The sequence below is a fragment of the Zea mays genome, chromosome 2 (assembly GCF_902167145.1).
Source record: "Zea mays cultivar B73 chromosome 2, Zm-B73-REFERENCE-NAM-5.0, whole genome shotgun sequence".
NCBI classification, from domain to species: Eukaryota; Viridiplantae; Streptophyta; class Magnoliopsida; order Poales; family Poaceae; genus Zea; species Zea mays.
This window is the reverse complement of record NC_050097.1, coordinates 8583589-8606362: the sequence shown is the minus strand read 5'-3', so window position 1 is coordinate 8606362 and position 22774 is coordinate 8583589. Positions and strand designations below refer to the sequence as shown.

General features: G+C 51.7%; 3 protein-coding genes across 4 annotated transcripts in view; all 3 read right to left on the bottom strand.

Moving 5' to 3' along the window:
- The window catches only part of LOC109939218 (uncharacterized), a 73988-nt gene extending 52967 nt beyond the window's left edge, over positions 1-21021 (bottom strand). Inside the window, exons 1-2 of the mRNA XM_020548115.2 lie at positions 20303-21021; positions 11888-11935 (exon numbers count right to left, since the gene is read on the bottom strand). The gene's annotated coding sequence lies outside the window, so the exon portion shown is untranslated. The remainder of the gene's footprint in view (positions 1-11887; positions 11936-20302) is intronic.
- LOC103645913 (uncharacterized) lies at positions 10428-13191 on the bottom strand. The gene is made up of 3 exons (XM_020548760.1): positions 13087-13191; positions 11888-11935; positions 10428-11822 (listed from the first exon to the last, which is right to left on the bottom strand). The coding sequence occupies exons 1-3, from the start codon at positions 13189-13191 to the stop codon at positions 10428-10430; spliced, it is 1548 nt and encodes a 515-aa protein (XP_020404349.1).
- On the bottom strand, positions 16033-21951 carry LOC100273795 (ABC transporter I family member 1). 2 transcript variants are annotated; one of them, NM_001148197.2, is made up of 3 exons: positions 21141-21562; positions 19761-19808; positions 18191-19681 (listed from the first exon to the last, which is right to left on the bottom strand). In NM_001148197.2, exon 3 carries the CDS (start codon positions 19666-19668, stop codon positions 18304-18306), a length of 1365 nt encoding a protein of 454 aa, NP_001141669.2. In that variant the 5' UTR covers positions 19669-19681; positions 19761-19808; positions 21141-21562; the 3' UTR covers positions 18191-18303. The 2 variants fall into 2 exon arrangements, with proteins under 2 accessions (XP_035820531.1, NP_001141669.2); XM_035964638.1 differs by having other exon boundaries at positions 16033-19808; positions 21141-21951.
- Positions 21952-22774: the final 823 nt, after the last annotated feature.

The following is a 22774-nucleotide window of genomic DNA, read 5'->3' as shown; positions in this document are numbered from 1 at the left end:
AACGTGGTCCAAAATGCTATCTAAGAAAGAAACATTCCATGCATATCTTGTAAGTAGTTTTATTGGCTCAATTCCAAGCAACCTTTACACTTACATTATGCAAACTAGTTCAATTATTCACTTCTATATTTGCTTTGGTTTGTGTTGGCATCAATCACCAAAAAGGGGGAGATTGAAAGGGAATTAGGCTTACACCTAGTTCTCAAATAATTTTGGTGGTTGAATTGCCCAACACAAATAATTGGACTAACTAGTTTGCCCAAGTGTGTAGATTATACAGGTGTAAAAGGTTCACCCTCAGCCAATAAAAAGACCAAGTTTTGGATTCAATAAAGGAGCAAAGGGGCAACCGAGGGCACCCCTGGTCTGGCGCACCGGACTGTCCGGTGTGCCACCGGACAGTAAACAGTACCTGTCCGGTGCACCAGGGGACTCAGACTCAAACTCTTCACTCTCGGGATTTCTCGGAAGCCGGCGCGCTATAATTCACCGGACTGTCCGGTGTGCACCGGACATGTCCGGTGCTCCAAGGAAGCACGGTCTCCGGAACTCGCCAGCCTCGGGTTCGCGTGGCAGCCGCTCCGCTAAAATTCACCGGACTGTCCGGTGTGCACCGGACTGTCCGGTGTACCAGCGGAGCAACGGCTCTTTTCGGCGCCAACGGCTCCCTGCGGTGCATTTAATGCGCGCGCAGCGCGCGCAGACGTCAGACATGCCCATACCGGTGCACCGGACATCAAACAGTACATGTCCGGTGTGCACCGGACATCCAGGAGGGCCCACAAGTCAGAAGCTCCAACGGTCAGAATCCAACGACAGTGATGACGTGGCAGGGGCACCGGACTGTCCGGTGTGCACCGGACTGTCCGGTGCGCCATCGAGCAGACGCCTCCAGCCAACGGTCAAGTTTGGTGGTTGGGGCTATAAATACCCCAACCACCCCACCATTCATAGTATCCAAGTTTTCCACTTCTCAACTACTACAAGAGCTCTAGCATTCAATTCTAGACACACTAAAGAGATCAAATCCTCTCCAATTCCACACAAAGCCCTAGTGACTAGTGAGAGTGATTTGCCGTGTTCATTTGAGCTCTTGCGCTTGGATTGCTTCTTTTCTTTCTCACTTGTTCTTGAGAACACAACTCCATTATAATCAAGGCAAGAGGCACCAATTGTGTGGTGGCCCTTGCGGGGAAGTTTTGTTCCCGGCTTTGATTTGAGAAGAGAAGCTCACTCGGTCCGAGGGACCGTTTGAGAGAGGGAAGGGTTGAAAGAGACCCGGCCTTTGTGGCCTCCTCAACGGGGAGTAGGTTTGGAAGAACCGAACCTCGGTAAAACAAATCTCCGTGTCTCACTTGCTTATTCGATTGGGATTTGTTTTGCGCCCTCTCCTGCGGACTCGTTTCTTATTACTAACGCTAACCCCGGCTTGTAGTTGTGTTTATATTTGTAAATTTCAGTTTCGCCCTATTCACCCCCCCCCCTCTAGGCGACTATCAGTGGGAAATGGAGGATGTGTGTAGACTACACTGGTCTAAACAAAGCATGTCCGAAGGTTCCCTACACTCTGCCTCGCATCGATCAAATTATGGACTCCACTGCTGGGTGCGAAACCCTGTCATTCCTTGATGCCTATTCAGGTTATCACCAAATCAAGATGAAAGAATCCGACCAGCTCGCGACTTCTTTCATCACTCCTTTTGGCATGTACTGTTATACTACTATGCCATTTGGCTTGAGGAATGCAGGTGCGACATACCAAAGGTGCATGAACCACGTGTTCGGAGAGCACATCGGCCGAACGGTCGAGGCTTACGTCGATGACATCGTTGTCAAGACGAGGAAAGCCTTCGACCTCCTCTCTGACCTTGAAATGACATTCAAGTGTCTGAGAGCGAAGGGCGTGAAGCTCAATCCCGAGAAGTGTGTCTTCGGAGTCCCCCGAGGCATGCTCCTGGGGTTCATCGTCTCCGAGCGGGGCATCGAGGCCAACCCAGAGAAAATCACGGCCATCACCAACATGGGGCCTATCAAAGATTTGAAAGGAGTACAAAGGGTCATGGGATGCCTTGCGGCTCTGAGCAGCTTCATCTCGCGCCTTGGCGAGAAAGGATTACCCTTGTACCGCCTCTTAAGGAAGGTCGAGCGCTTCACTTGGACCCCCGAGGCCGAGGAAGCCCTCGGAAACTTGAATGCACTCCTTACAAATGCGCCCGTCTTGGTGCCCCCCGCTGCGGGAGAAGCCCTCTTGATCTACGTAGCCGCAACCACTCAGGTGGTCAGCTCCGCGATCGTAGTCGAGAGACGAGAAGAAGGGCATGCACAGCTCGTCTAGAGGTCGGTCTACTTCATCAGCGAAGTGCTATCCGAGACCAAGATCCGCTACCCACAAATCCAGAAGCTACTATACGCAGTAATTTTGACGCGGCAAAAATTGCGACACTACTTCGAGTCTCATCCAGTGACTGTGGTGTCATCCTTCCCCCTGGGGGAGATCATCCAGTGCCGAGAGGCCTCGGGTAGGATAGCAAAGTGGGCAGTGGAACTCATGGGCGAGACAATCTCGTTCGCTCCTCGGAAGGCCATAAAATCCCAAGTCTTGGCGGACTTCGTGGCTGAATGGGTCGACACCCAATTGCCGACAGCCCCAATCCAACCCGAACTTTGGACCATGTACTTCGATGGGTCGCTGATGAAAACAGGAGCAGGTGCGGGCCTGCTCTTCATCTCACCCCTCGGGAAACATGTGCGCTACTTTCTGCGCCTCCATTTTCCGGCATCAAACAACGTGGCCGAGTATGAGGCTTTGGTTAACGGGCTACGCATCGTTGTCGAGCTAGGGGTTCGCCGCCTCGATGCTCGTGGCGACTCGCAACTTGTCATTGACCAAGTCATGAAGAACTCCCACTGCCGCGATCGGAAGATGGAGGCCTATTGCGACGAAGTTCGGCGCCTGGAAGACAAGTTCTACGGGTTGGAGCTCAATCATATCGCTCGACGGTACAACGAGACTGCAGATGAGCTGGCGAAAATAGCCTCGGGGCGGACAACGGTTCCCCCGGACGTCTTCTCCAGAGACATACATCAACCCTCCGTCAAGATCGACGACACGCCCGAGCCCGAGGGGGCCTCGACCCAGCCCAAGGTACCCTCGACCGCTGAGGGTGAGACCTTGCGCGTCGAGGGAGAGCGGAATGGGGTCACACCAAACCCGAACTGGCAGGCCCCGTACCTAGAATATCTCCTCCGAGGAGAGCTGCCCCTCAACAAGGCCGAAGCTCGGCGACTGGCGCGGCGCACCAAGTCGTTCGTCTTACTGGGTGATGAAAAGGAGCTCTACCACCGCAGCCCCTCAAGCATTCTCTAACGATGCATATCCGTCGCCCAAGGACAGGAGCTGTTGCAAGAAATACACTCGGGGGCTTGCGGTCACCATGTAGCACCTCGAGCCCTCGTGGGGAACGCTTTCCGACAAGGCTTCTACTGACCGACCGCGGTGGCCGACGCCACTAGAATGGTACGCTCCTGCCAAGGGTGTCAATTCTACGCAAGACAGACACACCTGCCCGCTCAGGCCCTACAGACAATACCCATCACCTGGTCGTTTGCCGTGTGGGGTCTGGACCTCGTCGGTCCCTTGCAGAAGGCACCCGGGGGCTTCTCGTACCTGCTGGTCGCCATCGACAAATTCTCCAAGTGGATCGAGGTCCGACCCCTAACCAGCATCAGGTCCGAGCAGGTGGTGGCGTTCTTCACAAACATCATCCATCGCTTTGGGGTCCCGAACTCCATCATCACCGACAATGGCACGCAGTTCACTGGGAATAAGTTCCTGGACTTCTGTGAGGACCACCACATCGTGTGGACTGGCCCGCCGTAGCTCACCCCATGACGAATGGGCAGGTGGAGCGTGCCAACGGTATGATTTTGCAGGGACTAAAACCAAGGATCTACAACGACCTCAACAAGTTTGGCAAGCGGTGGATGAAAGAGCTACCCTCGGTGGTCTGGAGTCTGAGGACGACGCCGAGCCGAGCCACGGGTTTCTCGCCGTTCTTTCTAGTCTATGGGGCCGAGGCTATCTTACCCACAGACTTAGAATATGGTTCCCCGAGGACAAAGGTGTACGATGACCAAAGCAACCAGACCAGCCGAGAAGACTCACTGGACCAGCTCGAAGAAGCTCGGGACGTGGCCTTACTACACTCGGCGCGGTATCAGCAGTCCCTGCGACGCTACCACGCCCGAAGGGTTCGGCGTCGAGGCTTCCAGGTGGGAGACTTGGTACTTCGGCTGCGACAAGACGCCCGAGGGCACCACAAGCTTACTCCTCCCTGGGAAGGGCCGTTCATCATCGCCAAGATTTTGAAGCCCGGAACATACAAGCTGGCCAACGATCAAGGCGAGGTCTACAGCAACGCGTGGAACATCCAACAGCTACGTCGCTTCTACCCTTAAGATGTTTCAAGTCGTTCATATACCTCGTTTCCTTTACATACGTAAATAAAGTCTAACCGTCAAGGAAGGATCAGCCTTGCCTCGGCAAAGCCCGACCCTCCCTCGGGGGCTAGAAGGGGGGAACCCCCTCTGCGTCAAAATTTTCCTCGGAAAAGTTTTCTACCAAAACGACTTTCGCGCTTTCGACTATATCGATAGCAAGGTCCTAAAAACGATGAGAGTACACGTAAGCGGCAAGGCCGACCGAGCCGAGGGACTCCTACGCCTCCGGGATATGGATACCTCACTCATCACCTTCCGCGAAAAGTAACTCACGCTCGGATAAGCGATTCTGCTACCGAACAAGTCCTAACGCTCGGGTAGAAAACGACTTTCGTGCCTTCTCGAATATATCGATAACAGAATCCTGCAAACGAGTGAGAGTGCACGTAAGCGGCAAGGTTGACCGAGCCGAGGGACTCCTACGCCTCCGGGATACGGATACCTCACTCATCACCTTCCGCGAAAAGTAACTCTCGCTCGGATAAGCGATTCTGCTACCGACGAACAAGTCTTGATACTCAAAACGAGAGGAAAGGAAACACACCTTTATAACACGACGATAAAAGTGTTTAGGCCTCAGCGTCCGCGAAAAACATACGCATACTACAGACAAACTGTTCATGTAGGTTCAGACATCGGCAGGGGGAGCAGCAGCACCCTCGGCGACGTTTCCACCCTCGGCGGAACCTGGCCCAGCCTCGGACGGCGATACGGGCGAAAGGATCTCCACCTTGAAGGAGGACGCCAGCACCGCGCTTGGGCCCTCACAACCAGCGTCTCCACCAGGGTCCCGGCCTGAGCGGACACCTCGACTGGCCGCTCTGAAGCCTCAACCAGCTGTCCTCCGAGGACCTCAACCCGGCTCATGGCCTCGACAGCATGACTCCGGGGTTGGTCCCGCTCGCGGATGACCTGGCCAAGCTCCAGCCGCCGCTGCTGCACTACCTCGGCCTAGGAAGTCGCCTGCTCCCGGGTCGACGAATCCTCTTTTCGAGCCGACTCCACCTCTGTCCACGCCGACACCGCTGCCTCTGGCTCCAGCTCATCGCAGAGCGGCCGAAGGTTCTAAAACTGAGCAAGAGAGGCCTTGAGCGGCAAGGCCGACCGAGCCGAGGGACTCCTACGCCTTTGGGATACGGATACCTCACTCGTCACCTTCCGCGCAAGGCAACTCACGCTCGGTTAAGTGGTTCCGCTAGCCGACAGGCATGTCCTAGTGCTCAAAATGAGGAAGAAACATGACATTACGCTAAAATGCCCAAATGTTCAGGCCTCAGCGGCCACAATGAACAAACACCCATACTCAGGGTGCCATTACAAACGGGACTCCGGTTCCACTCCCGCGGGTATGAACAACCTCCACACCAGAGGGCCTGCGGGATAACAAACTCTGGGTGGCTCGCCGGCGACCGCATGTGGCGCCGACGGTCTCATCGGCGGAGACAACCTCCTCTGGCGACCACCACCTCAGCACCGACGATAGCGGCCACCTGCCCACTGACACCGCACCGGCAAATGGCAGTCGCCCCAGCCTGCACCGGCAGATCCCCACTCACGTCCTCCCAGATGGGCCGGCGCCGACCTCCGCGCGGAGGCATCGTGCCAGAGTGAGGACAAGACAATCCAAGAACACGAACGCCACCCATGCGACGTACGACGTCTTGGACGGTCCCCGGTGCGCACGGCGCGACACCGCCCGTGCGGTGGACGGACAGCAACGCCCGGATCAAGCGGCATGAGGCGGCGTCGGAGGCCGCGCCAGAGCCAGCTGAGCCAGCAAGCCAGGCACGCTGCAGCTGACGACGCTTGCGGCCGACCGACCCAGCGTTGTCGAAGTTCGCCCCCTCCGCAAGGCCGGTGAGCGCTCTCTCCCCTGAATGCTGAAGGAAGAAGCAGCTTGCCAGCCATGCGGGAGGTAGAACCCTGGCTCGGCTCGCCCTCCGCCACAGCGAGGATGATGAACATCCTTGAAGCTGAGGGTGGGGCAGAGGCCGCAGCCCGGCTTGCTTCTCCCCACCACAAGGCCTACGGTCATCATCCTGGGTGACCGCCGGCGGGGGACTGCAGCCGGGCTGCCTGATGAAAATCCTTGAAGTCGAGCGATGTCTGAAGAGCGCCAACCCCCGCGGGGTCACGCTCCTCCAACGGCAGCAAGACGAAGGCAACACGGGTGCACCCCATCCGGGGGCTCGGAAGGTGGAATGGCGCAATGCATGAGGGGAGTGCGGAGGCATGTCTACTGCCCGGGGGATCGATCCATTTTTAAAGGCGGCTCTCCCCACTCGCATTCCAAGCGCCATGGGCAAAGTCTCCACCGATGAGCTCCAGGGTTCCCACCCTCCGACGCGGGGGCTGGGTCCCACATGTCATGCGAGCTGACCGGAAACAGAAGAAGCCGAACCGCCGCACACGAAGCAGGTAACCGCCCCGCGGTTATAAGCGTTCCTCCATCCTCGCCAGAACCAGCGGGCGAAAGGGCGGACCGCTATGCAAGGGGCGTGCAACCGCACCACGGTTGTGCACCCTTTCGGCTTCATCGTGTCCAGTGGGTCAGCGTGAAGGCCCGGGCCTGCATGTCATGCAACCGGTGCGACGGTTACTGCGTGCAAAGAAACCGCACCGCCACTTGCGCCAATGCCATGTCTTCTCGAATGCGGAACAGTGCCGCGACTTGAGGCAGCCCTGCAGTAATTGCAGCAGCAGACGGGCAGAAGCAACAGTCGAATCGCCTGCGGGCTCGCGTCCCCTCCTGAAGCGGCAGGAGAGCCCTCTCCCATGGCATGAAGACGACGCGCCCGTGTTCCGTTCCTCGAACGACTCGAGCACGCACAACGGCCGCCCCGCGAATCGCCTGTCCCGTTGCATTAACTCCTCGGCAGGGCAAGCGACACCTTTGGCAGGCGAAGCGGGCGTCGTTTCACCTCCGCCATGACGACCGCGTCAAAAAAGGTGCGCCACACCATTTAAATTCATATCCTTTTCCTCTTCTTCTTTCTCTCTCTTACTACAGGGACCGGGAAAGGGGATATTTCGAAAAGGATCCTTCTCAGCGAAGGGAACAGGCTCCGAGCCCATTACTAATCAGGGGTTCGAAGGTTGGCCCATTGGAAGGGTTCGACAGCTGCCCCAGAGCACTCGGGCTCCGCGCCCTTTACTGATCAGGGGTTCGAAGGCTGGCCCCTAAGAAGGGTTCGACAGCCGCCCCAGAGCACGCAGAGTGAGGGATGACTCTAGGTACGTCCGTTACATGGCCGAGGCTCGGGCTACGCTCCCGAGGTACCCTAGGACATTTCCGAGACCAGTAGGAGCGATTTTGTAACGGAATCCCACCAGAGGGAGGCATCGAGCCCTCAGACCCTATCGAATGGGTCCGGGTCTGGCAAATCACCTGCAGGTACTTTTGGAGCGTGCCTCTGGGCCACTAGCCGACCCTTATCGAACGGGGCACGGGCGTCCACTCATATCACCCGTTAGCAACTCACTGGAGACACCATGTTCGGCACCCTCCGAGGGCAACATGGCGCTTCCCCCCCTTCCTCCTTGCGGAAAGGCGATGAAGGGGCGTATAATAAAAGTCGAGATAGTCCTTGATCGTCCTCTCGCTCCGTGCAGAGGCTCGGGGGCTGCTCTCGCAACCCGGCTATGGCCAAACTGTTGACAGCGTCAACAAACCAGCCTAAAAACTCAGAACCTGACCATGCACCCGGGCTACGGCCAGGCCGCATGAGGGAACAACAAGGTCGGCCGAAGCATCACGAAAGGCATTAAGACCTCAGAGGAGTCAAACCACTCCTCCGAGGCCTCGGGGGCTACACCCGTCGGGTGCGCTCGCGTGCACCCACCGAAACAAAGCATAACCGAGAAAGGTCGGTCCCCTCACAAAGAAATGCGGCAAAGCCTCCAAGCGAGTACCAACACTCCCTTCGAGGCTCGGGGGCTACTGTCGGGTACCGTAATTAGGGGTACCCCCAACACTCCTAAACACGGCTGGTAAACACCCTCAGCACAAACTGCAAAGACTGATGGGCACGGTTCAGGTCAAGACCTCGTCTACCAAGGGACGCAATCTCGCCTCACCCGACCCGGCCTCGGGCGGGAACAGTAGTCCCGGACTAATTCACGCCTCACCCGAGGGCCTCCTCAGGCGGTGGGCGCACCCTCGGCTCGCCCGAAGCCCAGCTCGGATAGGCTTCGTCGAGAAGCAACCTTGGCCAAATCGCCTTACCAACCGACCGTGTCGCAGGCGCATTCAATGCGAAGACCGCCTGGCACCTTATCCTGACACGCGCGCCTCAGTCGGCAAGGTCGAAGTGACCGCACTCACTTCACCCCTCCATAGACCGATCTGACAGGAAAACAGCGCCGCTCGCCCCGCTCCGACTGTTGTGCCACCCACCGGAGTAAGACTGACAACAAGCCGAGTTCAGCCTTGGGCGCAACAGGAAGCTCCGCCTCGCCCGACCTTAGGCCTCGGCCTCGGGAGGAGGTCTCCGCCTTGCCCGACCCCAGGGCTCGGCCTCAGCCTCGGCCTCGGGAGGAATCACGTCCTCGCCCGACCCCGGCCTCGGCCTCAGGAGAAGTCTCCGCCTCGCCCGACCTTGGGCTCGGACCGACCGCGCCACAGGGGATACATCATTACCATACCCCTAACTAGCTCAGGCTACGAGGGAACAAGACCGGCGTCCCATCTGGCTCGCCCCGGTAACAGGTAATGATGGTTCCCCGCGTACGTTCTTGACGTCAGTGGTTCTCAACCCCCTACGGAAGCAAGGAGACGTCAGCAGAATCCCAGCCGCACCGCCAGCTGTGCCTCCATAGGGCTCGGGCACTTCTCCGACGGCCACGTTATCGCGTACACAGGGCTCAAGCATCTCTTCGACAGCCACGTTGGCATGTACACAGGGCTCAGGCACTTCTCTGCCAGACACGTTAGCGCCTAGCTACACCCCCCATTGTACATCTGGACCCTCTCCTTGCATCTATAAAAGGGAGGTCCAGGGCCTTCCTGCGGGGGGGGGGGGGGGGGGGGGTCGCGCGGGGAGAACGAGCAAACGAACAGGCTCTCTCTCTCTCTCTCCCGTGACGCTTGTAACCCCTACTACGAGCACACCCCCGGTGCGAGATAATACAAGCCGTGTTTCCCCTTGTGTTCCATCTAGCGCCAACCCATCTGGGCAGGGGCACGCAGCGACAAATTTACTGGTTAGCTAACTGACCCCCCGGGTCCGAAACGCCGACACTTCCTACCCCAAAGAACCTGTATATTTTACTACTAGGAATTATGAAACTGATCAGTCAAGTCAGTACACGCGCGAAGATCGCTGAATAACATGAGCATCACAATTCTACAGGGTTGTTAAATGTTTAGTTTCATTGTTCGTTATTTTGGCAAACTTCTTTAATGTGTGTTGTTGTACAATTATGCTTGTCGTTTAGGTTTGTACATATAAAACGTTCCATTGAATATGTTGTACACCATCGGTGGATTGTATTAATATATTCTCGAGACTATAAAGTTCACTAGTTTTTACATGTTTCCGCATGTCAAATGGAACGACTATCTGCTTCTTGGATTTAATTATCTGCAATCAATGAGAGCTAGTTTAGAAACTCAAATGTTCTCCTGGATTGGAGGAGATTTAGGTAGAAATAAACTAATTTCTCCCTCGATTCCCTTCAATCCCGAAGGGGCAAACTAGCCTAAGTGTGGAACCCTAAATTGATGGCTCCTATCACAAGAAATGCTGGTGAAAATTTATTCGTTCCCTCTGAATCTGCAAGCAGCGATTATCGTTTTTACCGCTACACATCTTATTAGGAAGAAATGACCATTGTATGACGTACAATTCTTTTATCATAATATCGATTACACCATTTTCGATAAAAAAATAACAAAACAAAGGTACTAAATAATAATACCTAAAAAGCTATCTGTTGAATGTCTGATTCAACTTCATAAGATTAGGTGTTATCCAAGTGGGACAGGGCCAGTTGGACCAAATTTGAGAGACAATTTCCTTCTTGACACTATTTTCCAAGTCCATAACTCCCATATCACGCATGCAATTTTTTAATAAAACAGTCAATTCTTTAAAATCGTCAGTGAAATATGCATGATTTGACTTGAGTTCTGGATGTACTTGAGTACTAAGGCAAAGTGAATCGTTGTGGCCAAGAAATAAAACACTATCACACTGCAATCTGTTTATTTCCACTCGTTGCTTTGCTTCCAAGTCCACTTTATGCACTTGTATTTTTAAGGTTTCGACCATGCATTTTCCAGGGACCCACGACGGAGCATTGGGTGGAACGTCAATAGTCCTCCAAACATGCAGCAGATCACCCCATGGAGTCTGAATAATGTACATGTTTTCACATACATGATACTTCAGCTCTTTCATAATTACTGTCATTTTAACAGGGGACGCGGTAAAATCAAACGCATCAATTTCTCCAGAGTAATTCACTGTATACAAAAGACCATCCACATATGTGCAGTCTTTATATTGGCTACCTTGTCCAACCCAGGTCCACTTGTCATCTCCCGGTCGTGCAAACGAAAGCCGTGAATATGGCTCATGAATAAGAACCACGATGTAGCTTCCAGTGGTGGATGGATCGGGAAACACAAATGCCTTGAAGTAGAGTTCATCGCGCAGATCACCGAGATCAAACAGGTCGGGTGGTGTCTGATATGACAACTCGTACATACAGATAGTACCTGATGCATCAAAGATGGGCTTCACATGCTCTAAGGTAATCACAGAGGGAAGTGCAACCTGTTCTCCAGTTATGGGATTCACAAGGTGCAGCTCCGACCTCTCATCTGCAGTAATCAACCAACCGTTGGAGGACCCGATCAGTAACCTACTGCGGATGGGTGGCTCCGGTAGAGTTAACTTGTAGGACCTATTTTCCTTGAGGCTGTATAGAAACCCTACGTTGCTACCGGCAGATTCACAAGTGTAGAACAGGCATGGTGTCTGGGGTTGCTTGTATTGCCTCAGGTCGAGCAAGCATTTGTAGGTAGCATGCCATGACGAGCAAACCGAGCCTGCTCGGATGAGGTCAGGGACCTCAAGTGTACCAAAGATGTCCATCAACACATCCTGTGGCAGCTCTGGCAATGCAGCAGCATCCAATTCCATCACACCTTCCTTTCGGAATTTCTTCAGCAAAATACCAGGAAGACCGAGCAGCTTAGGCAAGATTCTCGAGAGTAGTAGACTCCACAGCTGTTTTAGTTGCATAGTCACTGCACCACACAACCTGTTAGCCTTGCTAAAGGTCGCAATTGGAGGAGCAGATCTACAAAATTCACTCTTGGAACGTGAACAGGAATAGTACTGACGCAAAGACGAAAATCTGGATGGATGATAATACTTACCAAATCCACGTTCCTAATTCCAGGAAGCCAAGATCGTTTAAAAAGGTTCTGCAAACAACAAACAGAAAATTAGCATTCACTGGCGAGGGTTCCTGGCTGATCGCAGAGGAGAGTATATCAAAGGGATATATAGGGGAGTTTGGGATGATGAGTTTCGGTCGTCCGTTCCTCTTTAAAGTTAGAGGCTCCTTTATTTTCTCAACGAACTAACAAGGGATAAAGCCTTCCTGATTTTCTCAACAACCAAGCAACTAACTCAATCAATCTAATAAACCGAGCAACTAACTTAATCAATTCTGCCAAACAGACTAACCTTCAGCGGTTCAACCCTATCCCAAGTCGAAACGGTATAATAGATTCTTAATCCTAGCCACTGATTGACGGTCCAGCGACCCTCTCCCACCTCCATGAGGCCGCCCTTAGCCCACAGCGGCGCCCACCGGTGATTTGCGACCCGACGCCCCCGCACTCTAATTGTGTGTTTGGTTTGTGGAGTCACTCTATATTTCATGAGATGATGCATCATAAGTTCATTCCATCAATTTTGGTGGAATCAATTCACTCCTCATGTATATACTAATTATTAGCTTATGAGGAATGAGGTGGTGATGAATCAACCCATTCTATTCCACAAAACAAATAAAAAAGTGAGGAGTGAGAAGAAGATACATCACTTCATTCCTCAAACCAAACACACTATAAATCTACGCGGTGATACACCATGTAGGAACAACAACAACAATAGAGACGAACCTGTGTTCACCGCGAATCTTGTGGCGCCACGACCTTACCACGTCAACTAGCTGATTGGGCGGCGGTCTCCAACTCTGGCCTGCAATTCGTCGCGCACCGGCCACCCTTCTCGCTCAACTATGCTCTAGGAACGTGCAGCACGCTACGAAGATCGCGCTACGATGGCGAATTCTCCGCTGCAATCCACTCGGTCCTTGGCAACACAACGACTAGTGGCTAGTTTATATAGGCCATGGAGGGCAGAGTCCGTGTGGATCAGGCGATCAGCAACGGTTTCCGTAATCCTCGAAGCGCAACAGCTTCCGTAATCCTCGAAGCGCAACGGTTTCCATAATCCTCGAAGCGGAGTCCGCATATGCCCCCTCTAGCCATCAGTAGCCACGGGCTATCCTGTGCCCACCAGTACCACCTGCCCTGCCCCTCCCCTCCCCTCCCCTCCCTCTTGCCTTCGTCCTGCCCGAGCTGCCCGACGCCTCTGCCCTCTTCCGGGCTCCACAGGCCTTGACAGGCATGGGGTTGGCCTTGTTGAAACTACCAGATTTGTGCCTCATAGGCCCCAGTTCCTCTGCAACAAGGTAACCTCCGTGCCCCTGCTCCCTTTCCTGACTGCTGGTGGTGAGGATGATCCTATCTGGTGCCTCCTCTGTGAACGCCTACTCCTAGGCCCCTACAACTGAAAGCCTGTGCCGGCGTCGCCGCGGAGAAGCTGCTGTTCGCCGTCGCAGCCGAGGTAAACATCCGTAACAAGAAAAAAATCACTGAAACCCTGTTGCGGGAACTGAACCGCCGAAGTTGCCTCTGGACGTCAGTCATGCCGCCGTCGTGGCCACTGCGTGCCTCATCTTCCTTCCCTTTATCCCGCCTCCATCCTACCCCAATCCCCACGCCACCACCTTCGCCAGCTACGCCTCTACTTGCGACCGCCTACCATTGGCAATGGCCCGAGCCCTCCGGCCGCGATGTAAGGTCGGAAACTGTCCAAAATCCTTCGGGACCATCTGCCACTGCCCCACCCCCAATTCCGATGTCGTCGCCGTGCCCGACCGCTGCAAGCTACTATCCCTTGGGAGCTTGGAGCTCCGCCTGACAATAACCTGATTATCCCCATCTCCATTCGTCCCGAGCGTGTTTGCTTGCTACCTGCCAGGCAGCTTTTATATCCAGGCAGGCCATCAAAATCCTACACGAGAATCGTTGCCTGGGCTAGGCAAGTTTTCAGTCCTTGCGCACACCAGCAGCAGTGATGATTATTGCAGTTCGGTATCAAATGTCAATCCACATTTTCGTGGTGCCATGCAACTCCAGAGTTTCCTGATTATTTGATTTTCGCGCATTTCCAGGTAGCCGGAAGTATCTTTGTAGATTGATGTGGTGCTAAGCCTACTGCACGATCTATCGCAATGCTAAATAATCCATAAGCCAATGCTTTTCTTGGTGTGCTGAATAATCTACTGATGGTGATGGTTGTGCTGAATAAATGTATATCCCTTCATCCTTAGTATGCATCTGATATCTGAGCTTCAACCACTGATGGCGCTATCCTAGTCCAATTTTTCTTCAATGGTCAAGATTATTCCTCCTTTCCCATCTAAATTTGACAAATGACCAGAGCAGCATCTGAGTTGGAGGGATAGAAAAATCTCAGCGAAGGAAGGCTTAACAGCCATGGCTTACCCCCCTCCCTCTTCATTCATTTTGTCGTTCTAGTCGGTTCTCTGATTCAACTGTTGTATATTATTTATCTTTAATTGGCTTTATTTATTTATTTATCCTACTGGCGCAAAGGCCTGCCTGCTTGCTTTGGGCCGTTCAGTGGGTGAGATATTGTTCTTTGTTTTGGACTCTTTTCAGATGCGGATATATGTTGGCGGGTTCAGGGTGTGGGTTTTCCAGCTGGGGTCCGAGATTTCAGTTCCCGGGGGGTCGCCCGAAAGGTGATACACCATACAGAACCTGTGCTCACCGCGACCTGACCACGTCAATTAGGGATCGAGCGGCGGTCTCCAACTCCGGCCCACAATTCGTCGCACACCGACCACCCTTCTCGCTCAGCTATGCTCCGAGAACGTGCAGCTACGAAGATCGCACTCCCCCACTTTTCGTGGACTAAGTGCCGATGAACAGCACCACCTCAATCTCAATTTATTTCCTTTGTTCCTTAGGCATTAATTTGTACGAGAGATTTCTTGTTCTGTGACAGTTTAGAGAGAATTGACTTCCTGATCTAATGTTGTTTGGGCCATTCTGAAGCGATGGGAAATGCTAGATGTGAAGGCTCAATCAGGGATCTTGTTCCCTACCTATAACCTGAAACACAACATGCAATGAACAAACTTTATTTCTGAAAACAATTAAGTTACAACATGCAACGCGGGGCCGGATCCATCCGCCAGTTTCCAATCGGACGGTCACGATCCAATGCCACGAAACGGTATTCCGCCACCGATCCCAGCCGTTGGCTACGCATCCAACGACCCTGATTCAATAGGCAGCACTTAACCTAATCTCAGCCGTGCGCTAGGAAATCGACGGCGCCCGCCAACTCACTCCCAGCTCGACCCCGGGCGGTGGCGCACACGCCCGGTGCGGCGGTGGCCAGTCCTAATCCTAGCGCAACCTTGTGCGAAACGGAGAGGGAGAGACGACGAGTAGGAAAATGGTAGCCATACCGCAGATTAAGCGCCGAGGAAGTCCGCCCTCGCTGCGCGGCGGTTCGATTGTGATAGGAGAGGTCCGGCGACCAATTGGTGAAGTCCCCGGCGACAATTCCAGGTGGCGAGGCCACCAGCGTCCGCCCCGCAACCGAGGGAAGGCCCTGAGGCCCACACTGGAGGCGCGGATGACGGCTAGCCGAAGTTCCCCCACGGCAGCCCCTGTTTTCCCCGCGACGGCGCAAAATTATCGATATTGTGGCGAGGAGGGCGAGTAACAGCGAGGCGAGAGGTATGAATCGAGTGCCGGGGTCCCTTATACACCATCGGGTGGGGCAGCTCGATATCCAGGAGGTCGTTCGGCCGATCCGAAGTGAGCGGCGAGCCATGCGGCGATTTCTGTTGGGATTGGGTCTGCGTCGAGCGAGTGGGGGAAGAAGGAAGACGACTGGGCCCCGCTGGTCAGCGAAAGACCCGGCACGGGCGCGCATGGCCGGAGTTTGTTACCGGGGATTGCGTGATCTGCGAGCTGCGGAGTCCGTTGAAGAAGCTGACAGGGGGGCACGTTGTCAGCGAGGTAAGGCGTAATAGCAGGATGAAGGGAGTGTGGGCGCAAAGCGGCTGGCCAACGGGCCCGGCTTGACAGGGACAGCGAGGGCGAGCGCGCGGGCCGCGCCCAGGCGATGCAGGGGGAATGGGCTGGCTAGGGATTCGGCCCATTGAGGATTTCTCTTTTTTTTATCCTTTTTCTTTTAGGTTTGCATTTCTTTCCTCATTTCAAAATTTACCATTTAAATCTTGAAGTTGTTAGTGAGTTTGACACATAGGCAAGTGCACAATTAAAATACCAGTATAAGAAGATATATATAATTATTATTATTATTTTTGTAGCGCATTCTTTTTCTTTTTCTTTTTCTTTCAATTTAAAATTCTATTATTATTATTATTATTTAATCCAAGGTTTCAAGAATTTCCAAACCGCTATAATAAATATATTTGTTTATTTATTTTGTTATTATTATTATCCTTCTACCAATTTTGGGCTTTACACCAACTGGGCACCAAATTTTGTCGACATGGCCTAAACTAATTTGTTAGTAGTTATTGTATGTAGTAAAAAACATTGTTTGTGAATTAAACACTGCACATGCTAGAAATGCAAAGTCAGCCATTTCTGAATATATTTAGATGACAACAATAACATATTCAGACTAAAACAAAATTTGTTAGGGAAGAAATCAACCTTAGTCAATTCACAAGAATATGAGAAAAGAGACACTCAAATCAGACATCTATACCTGATCCTGTCCAAAGGTCTCCCCATATTTGGTCAAGTTTACCGAGTATCCAACACTTAAAGCTTCACGCAGACATGCAAGGCGTGAATAAACCTGCTAAACATTGAACAACCAACAGAGTTTCCACCAGCAAGTACCATATATATAAGGGGGTCAATGCATCAACACCATGATCGCAAAGAACAGTTGTACATATATCAGACATGGCAAATGCCTTCTATTGTTCCCAAATACATGGGCCAATGCATCAAAACAGTGATCAGAAAGAACAACTGCACATATTATCAACATAGATAATGTATTGTCATGTTGTCAAAAAAGGATGACAAATGCAGCACCAGCAAAAAAAATATTGCTCTGTCAGCATTCAGACAGATAGCTGGAGAGGAATTAGAGAGATACAGCTAAATTCCTGGTCACATTGGCATCAAGCCATCAATGGACAAGATCAACCAGCGTCTTCCTCCGGGGAAACCTCTGGGGAAGCCGAAGCGACATAGAATCCTCAACCTGAATCGGTAGATGCATGGCCACGAACACGATGCCACCCTTCTCCCGGTGCTCCGCGATGATGTGTTCAAGCAGCCTGGTACCCGCTGCGTCCAGCGCGACGGAGGGCTCGTCCAGCAGCCAGATGGGTCGGTCGATGGCGAGCAGCCTGGCGAGCTGCAGCCGCTTCCTCTGCCCCATGGACAACATCCTCCTGGCCTTCTCGTTCATGAGCCTGCCGAGCCCCATGAGCTGGATGGCCGGGCCCGACCTGCTGCTGTCCTTCCCCTCGAGGAGCTCGAACCACTGGACGTTCTCGAGCACTGTGAGCTTCTCTTTCATGGCGTCCTTGAGCGACATCCAGTTGAGCTGCAGCTTGTACTGCTGGAAGACGCCGGGGGAGGTGATGTCGTGTCCGTTCCAGAGGATCTCCCCCGCCGAGGGGCGCGAGAAGCCTGCCAGCATGCAAGACGGTCCATATGCAAGGCCACTCATGCCATCTGTTGTGTTCATGCTAGCAATTGAAACAACCCCACTTCCTACCCCAAAGAACCCGTATATTTTACTACTAGGAATTATGAAACTGATCAGTCAAGTCAGTACACGCGCGAAGATCGCTGAATAACATGAGCATCACAATTCTACAGGGCCGTTAAATGTTTAGTTTCATTGTTCGTTATTTTGGCAAACTTCTTTAATGTGTGTCGTTGTACAATTACGCTAGCCGTTTAGGTTTGTACATATAAAATGTTTCATTGAATATGTTGTACACCATCGGTGGATTGTATTAATATATTCTCGAGACTGTAAAGTTCACTAGTTTTTACCTGTTTCCACATGTCAAATAGAACGACTATCTACTTCTTGGATTTAATTATCTGCAATCAATGAGAGCTAGTTTTGAAACTCAAATGTCCTCCTGGATTGGAGGAGATTTAGGTAGAAATAAACTAATTTCTCCCTCGATTCCCTTCAATCCCGAAGGGGCAAACTAGCCTAAGTGTGGAACCCTAAATTGATGGCTCCTATCACAAGTAAAGGTGGTGAAAATTTATTCGTTCTCTCTGAATCTGCAAGCAACCATTATCGTTTTTACCGCTACACATCTTATTAGGAAGAAATGACCATTGTATGGCATACAATTCTTTTATCATAACATCGATTACACCATTTTTGATAAAAAAAAATAACAAAGCAAATGTACTAAATAATAATACCTAAAAAGCTATTTGTTGAATGCCTGATTCAGCTTCATAAGATTAGGTGTTATCCAAGTGGGACAGGGCCAGTTGGACCAAATTTGAGAGACAATTTCCTTCTTGGCATTATTTTCCAAGTCCATAACTCCCATATCACGTGTGGAATTTTTGAATGCAACAGTCAATTCTTTACAATCGTCAGTGAAGTATGCATGATTTGACTTGAGTCCTGGATGTACTTGAGCACTACGGTAAAGTGAATCGTTGTGGCCAAGAAATAAAACACCATCACACTGCAACCTGTTTATTTTCACCCATTTCTTTGCTTCCAAGTCCACTTTATGCACTTGTATTTTTACGGTTTCTGCCAGGCACTTTTCAGGGTCCCACGATGGAGCATTGGGTGGAACGTCAATAGTCCTCCAAACATGCAGCAGATCACCCCATGGAGCCTGAATAATGTACAGGTTTTCACATGGAGGATACTTCAGACTGTCCATAATTACTGTCATTTTAACAGGGGATGCGGTAAAATCAAAAGCATCAATTTCTCCAGTCCAATCCACTGTATACAAAAGACCATCCACATATGTGCAGTCTTTATATCCGATACCTTGTCCAACCGAGGTCCACTTGTCATCTCCCGGTCGTGCAAACGAAAGCCGTGAACGTGGCTCATGAATAAGAACCACGATGTAGCTTCCAGTGGTGGATGGATCAGGAAACACAAATGCCTTGAAGTAGAGTTCATCGCGCAGATCGCCAAGATCAAACAGGTCGGGTGGTGTTTCATATGACAACTCGTACATATGGATAGTACCTGATGCATCAAAGATGGGCTTCACATGCTCTATGGTAATCACAGAGGGAAGTGCAACCTGTTCTCCAGTTATGGGATTCACAAGGTGCAGTTCAGACCTCTCATCTGCAGTAATCAACCAACCGTTCGAGGACCCGATCAGTAACCTACTGCGGATGGGTGGCTCCGGTAGAGTTAACTTGTAGGACCTATTTTCCTTGAGGTTGTATAGAAACCCTATGTTGCTACCGGCAGATTCACAAGTGTAGAACAGGCATGGTGTCTGGGGTTGCTTGTATTGCCTCAGGTCGAGCAGGCATTTGTAAGTAGCATGCCATGACGAGCAAACCGAGCCTGCTCGGATGAGGTCAGGGACCTCAAGTGTACTAAAGATGTCCATCAACACATCCTGTGATAGCTCTGGCAATGCAACAGCATCCAATTCCGACACACCTTCCTTTCGGAATTTCTTCAACAAAATACCAGGAAGACCGAGCAGCTTAGACAGGATTCTCGAGAGTAGACTCCACACCTGTTTTGGTTGCATAGTCACTGCACCACACAGCCTGCTAGCCTTGCTAAAGGTTGCCATTGGAGGAGCAGATCTACAAAATTCACTCTTGGAACGTGAACAGGAATAGTATTGACGCAAAAACGAAAATCTGGATGGAGGATAATACTTACCAAATCCACGTTCCAAATTCCAGGAAGCCTAGATCGTTCAAAAAGGTTCTACAAACACCAAACAGAAAATTAGCATTCACTGATGAGGGTTCCTGGCTGATCGCAGAGGAGAGTATAGCAAAGGGATATATCGGGGAGTTTGGGACGATGAGTTTCGGTCGTCCGTTCCTCTTTAAAGTTAGAGGCTCCTTTATTTTCTCAACGAACTAACAAGGGTTAAAGCCTTCCTGATTTTCTCAACAACCAAGCAACTAACTCAATCAATCTAATAAACCAAGCAACTAACTTAATCAATTCTGCAAAACAGACTAACCTTCAGCGGTTCAGCCCTATCCCAAGTCAAAACGGTATAATAGATTTTAATCCTAGCCACTGATTCTCGATTGACGGTCCAGCGACCCTTTTCCACCTCCACGAGGCCACCCTTAGCCCACAGCGGCGCCCACCGGTGATTTGCGACCCGCACTCTACGCGGTGATACACCATGTAGGAACAAAGACGAATCTGTGCTCACCGCGAATCTTGTGGCGCCACGACCTTACCACGTCAATTAGCTGATTGGGCGGCGGTCTCCAACTCCGGCCTGCAATTCGTCGCGCACCGGCCTACGATGGCGAATTCTCCGCTGCGATCCACTCGGTCCTTGGCAACACAAGGACTAGCGGCTAGCTTATATAGGCCATGGAGGGCAGAGTTCGTGTGAATCAGGCGATCAGCAACGGTTTCCGTAATCCTCGAAGTGCAACGGTTTCCGTAATCCTCGAAGCGGAGTCCGCATATGCCCCCCAGCCATTAGTAGCCATGGGCTATCCTGCGCCCACCAGTACCACCTGCCCTGCCCCTCCCCTCCCCTCCCCTTCGTCCTGCCTGAGCTGCCCGGCGCCTCTGCCCTCCTCCGAGCTCCATAGGCCTTGCCAGGCATGGGGTTGGCCTTGTTGAAACCACCAGATTTGTGCCTCATAGGCCCCAGTTCCTCGGCAACAAGGTAACCTCCGTGCCCCTGCTCCCTTTCCTGACTGCTGGTGGTGAGGATGATCGTATCCGGTGCCTCCTCTGTGAACGCCTACTCCTAGGCCCCTGCAACTGAAATCCTGCGCCGGCGTCGCCGCGGAGAAGCTGCTGCTCGCCGTCGCAGCCGAGGTAAACATCCGTAACCAAAAAAAAAAATCACTGAAACCCTGTTGCGGGAACCGAACCGCCGAAGTTGCCTCTGGACATCAGTCATGCCGCCGCCGTGGCCACTGCGTGCCTCATCTTCCTTCCCTTTATCCCGCCTCCATCCTACCCCAAACCGGGAGCGTACCGAGGAGTCCTAATCCTAGCGCAACCTTGTGCGAAACGGAGAGGGAGAGACGGCGAGTAGGAAAATGGTAGCCATACCGCAGATTAAGCTCCGAGGAAGTCCGCCCTCGCTGCGCGGCGGCTCGATCGTGATAGGAGAGGTCCGGCGACCAATTGGTGAAGTCCCCGGCGACAATTCCAGGTGGCGAGGCCACCAGCGCCCGCCCCGCAACCGAGGGAAGGCTCTGAGGCCCACACTGGAGGCGCGGATGACGGCTAGCCGAAGTTCCCCCGCGGCAGCCCCTGTTTTCCCCGCGACGGCGCAAAATTATCGATATTGTGGCGAGGAGGGCGAGTAACAGCGAGGCGAGAGATATGAATCGAGTGCCGGGGTCCCTTATACACCATCGGGTGGGGCAGCCCGATATCCAGGAGGTCGTTCGGCCGATCCGAAGTGAGCGGCGAGCCATGCGGCGATTTCTGTTGGGATTGGGTCTGCGTCGAGCGAGTGGGGGAAGAAGGATGACGACTGGGCCCCGCTGGTCAGCGAAAGACCCGGCACGGGCGCGCGTGGCCGGAGTTTGTTACCGGGGATTGCGTGATCTGCGAGCTGCGGAGTCCGTTGAAGAAGCTGACGTTGTCAGCGAGGTAAGGCGTAATGGCAGGATGAAGGGAGTGTGGGCGCAGAGCGGCTGGCCAACGGGCCTGGCTTGACAGGGACAGCGAGGGCGAGCGCGCGGGCCGCGCCCAGGCGATGCAGGGGGAATGGGCTGGCTAGGGATTCGGCCCATTGAGGATTTCTCTTTTTTTTATCCTTTTTCTTTTAGGTTTGCATTTCTTTCTTCATTTCAAAATTTACCATTTAAATCTTGAAGTTGTTAGTGAGTTTGACACATAGGTCAAGTGCACAATTAAAATACCAGTATAAGAAGGTATATATAATAATAATTATTATTATTTTTGTCGCACATTCTTTTTCTTTTTATTTTTCTTTCCATTTAAAATTCTATTATTATTATTATTTAATCCAAGGTTTCAAGAATTTCCAAACCACTATAATAAATATATTTGTTTATTTTTTTTATTATTATCCTTCTACCAATTTTGGGCTTTACAGCAACTGGGCACCAATTTTTGTCGACATGGCCTAAACTAATTTATTAGTAGTTATTGTATGTAGTAAAAAACATTGTTTGTGAATTAAACACTGCACATGCTACAAATGCAAAATCAGCCACTTCTGAATATATTCAGATGACAACAATAACATATTCAGACTAAAACAAAATTTGTTATGGAAGAAATCAACCTTAGTCAATTCACAAGAATATGAGAAAAGAGACACTCAAATCAGACATCTATACCTGATCCTGTCCAAAGGTCTCCCCATATTTGGTCAAGTTTGCCGAGTATCCAACACTTGAAGCTTCACGCAGACATGCAAGGCGTGAATAAACCTGCTAAACATTGAACAGCCAACAAAGTTTCCACCAGCAAGTACCATATATATAAGGGGGTCAATGCATCAACACCATGATCGCAAAGAACAGCTGTACATATATCAGACATGGCAAATGCCTTCTATTGTTCCCAAATACATGGGCAAATGCATCAAAACAGTGATCACAAAGAACAACTGCACATATTATCAACATAGATAATGTATTGTCATGCTGTCAAAAAAGGATGACAAATGCAGCACCAGCAAAAAAAAAATTACTCTGACAACATTC

Coding starts and splice junctions, on each gene's coding strand:
- LOC103645913 (XM_020548760.1), bottom strand. CDS start 13,191: ATGAGGCACAAATCTGGTAGTTTCAACAAGGCCAACCCCATGCCTGTC. Junction 11,936..13,086: donor GCAGCTCGGGCAGGACGAAG/GCAAGAGGGAGG, acceptor TGTTGTTTGCAG/AACCTTTTTAAACGATCTTG. Junction 11,823..11,887: donor GAATTAGGAACGTGGATTTG/GTAAGTATTATC, acceptor TCACGTTCCAAG/AGTGAATTTTGTAGATCTGC.
- LOC100273795 (XM_035964638.1), bottom strand. CDS start 19,668: ATGGCAACCTTTAGCAAGGCTAGCAGGCTGTGTGGTGCAGTGACTATG.